The following is a 1228-nucleotide window of genomic DNA, read 5'->3' as shown; positions in this document are numbered from 1 at the left end:
CTGGAAAACAATGGCAGCTTTGGACAGCGTTTTTCCAGGAAATTACTCCTGGAAATCAACTTCGATCGCGGCATTTTCCACGAATTTTTCGCATTTTTGTGATAAGAAATTCCGGACATTTCCGAAAATTTTTAAAATCGGAAAATTCCGAGATTCCGAAAATTTGAAATTCGTACTTTTCGACATTCCGGAAAGTTCCAAAAAGGCCGAACATCACTGTGCATTATTGTTTTTTCAGATACAGAAAATGATGTCTGCAGAAGAAACCATGAAAGCGCTACGCGAGCTTGCGCCAGAGGATTATAACATGACACAATATCTCACCACAAATGCCGAAACATCTCAGGTTTTCAACAACAAAAAAAAGATTTTTCCAAATAGAAATTTGGTTTCAGCCTCTGCCCTTTGAGGTCGATGACGGTTTTGCGGAGTACACCAGAGCGAACTGTTACGATAAAAGACGAAGCGTGGTGAAAAACTTCGTTCAAGAAGTGGAGATTGACGAGCTGAAACAACGAATTTCAGCACATGGAGAGATGATAGAAAATATCAATTCTGACCCAGAATTAAACTCCAATCATAGATTTTATGCGTTTTTTGATGATGGAAAAACGAGACAGATTTGCCGAGTTTTGGAACAAAGAACTGTGATCTCGCAGGGACGTAAAGTAGACAGTTCCATTTACGGCGAAGGCCGAAATATCAAAGTCTCAGAGTTAAAATTTTCATTTATTGAAACTATATAATGGGGTTATTCACCAAAAAATAGAAAAATTCAGAACTTAAAATTTGGCAGGGGGGTTACCATTTATTGGCTTTTGAAACTTCTACAGTTTTTCATTCATGATGAAACATGGACAGTTTTTATTCTCATAGCATGGAACCACTTTTTTGTCCGGATCAGAAGAACAACAGTTGCATTTGATCTGAAACTTTTTTTGAAACTTGAACTGAAAAATCAAAAACGTACAATATTGTTGTCTTCCTCCGACATTTTTACAAATTATGCTCTGTGGTCTGGTTGAAATAGTTCGCCTCGGTATAATCAAAAAGAGAATTCGGAATAGAAATGGACTCGATGGTTTCGCCAGTTATGTCAGAATAGACTGGAATCACATCTTTCTTGTTGAAGGTGATATTTTTCATGATTCGAATCCTTTTTTTCGGCGGGAAATACGTTGTTTGATAGTTTGCGATGCTTCTGAAAGTTTTTGCTTTATGGGGTTAT

The 1228-nt window shown here is 37.2% G+C and overlaps 1 protein-coding gene across 1 annotated transcript in view; it reads left to right on the top strand.

The window, feature by feature from the left end:
- Window positions 1-247: 247 nt before the first annotated feature.
- The window catches only part of CBG24490, a gene marked incomplete at both ends in the record, with an annotated part of 4872 nt that continues 3891 nt past the window's right edge, over window positions 248-1228 (top strand). Inside the window, 2 exons of the mRNA XM_045235705.1 lie at window positions 248-346; window positions 396-668. Coding sequence (XP_045091349.1) covers window positions 248-346; window positions 396-668 — 372 coding nt within the window. The remainder of the gene's footprint in view (window positions 347-395; window positions 669-1228) is intronic.

The sequence above is a fragment of the Caenorhabditis briggsae genome (genome assembly GCF_000004555.2).
Source record: "Caenorhabditis briggsae complete genome, chrI, whole genome shotgun sequence".
Taxonomy (NCBI): domain Eukaryota; kingdom Metazoa; phylum Nematoda; class Chromadorea; order Rhabditida; family Rhabditidae; genus Caenorhabditis; species Caenorhabditis briggsae.
The sequence above is the reverse complement of the archived record's forward strand: the minus strand, read 5'-3'. Positions and strand labels throughout refer to the sequence as shown.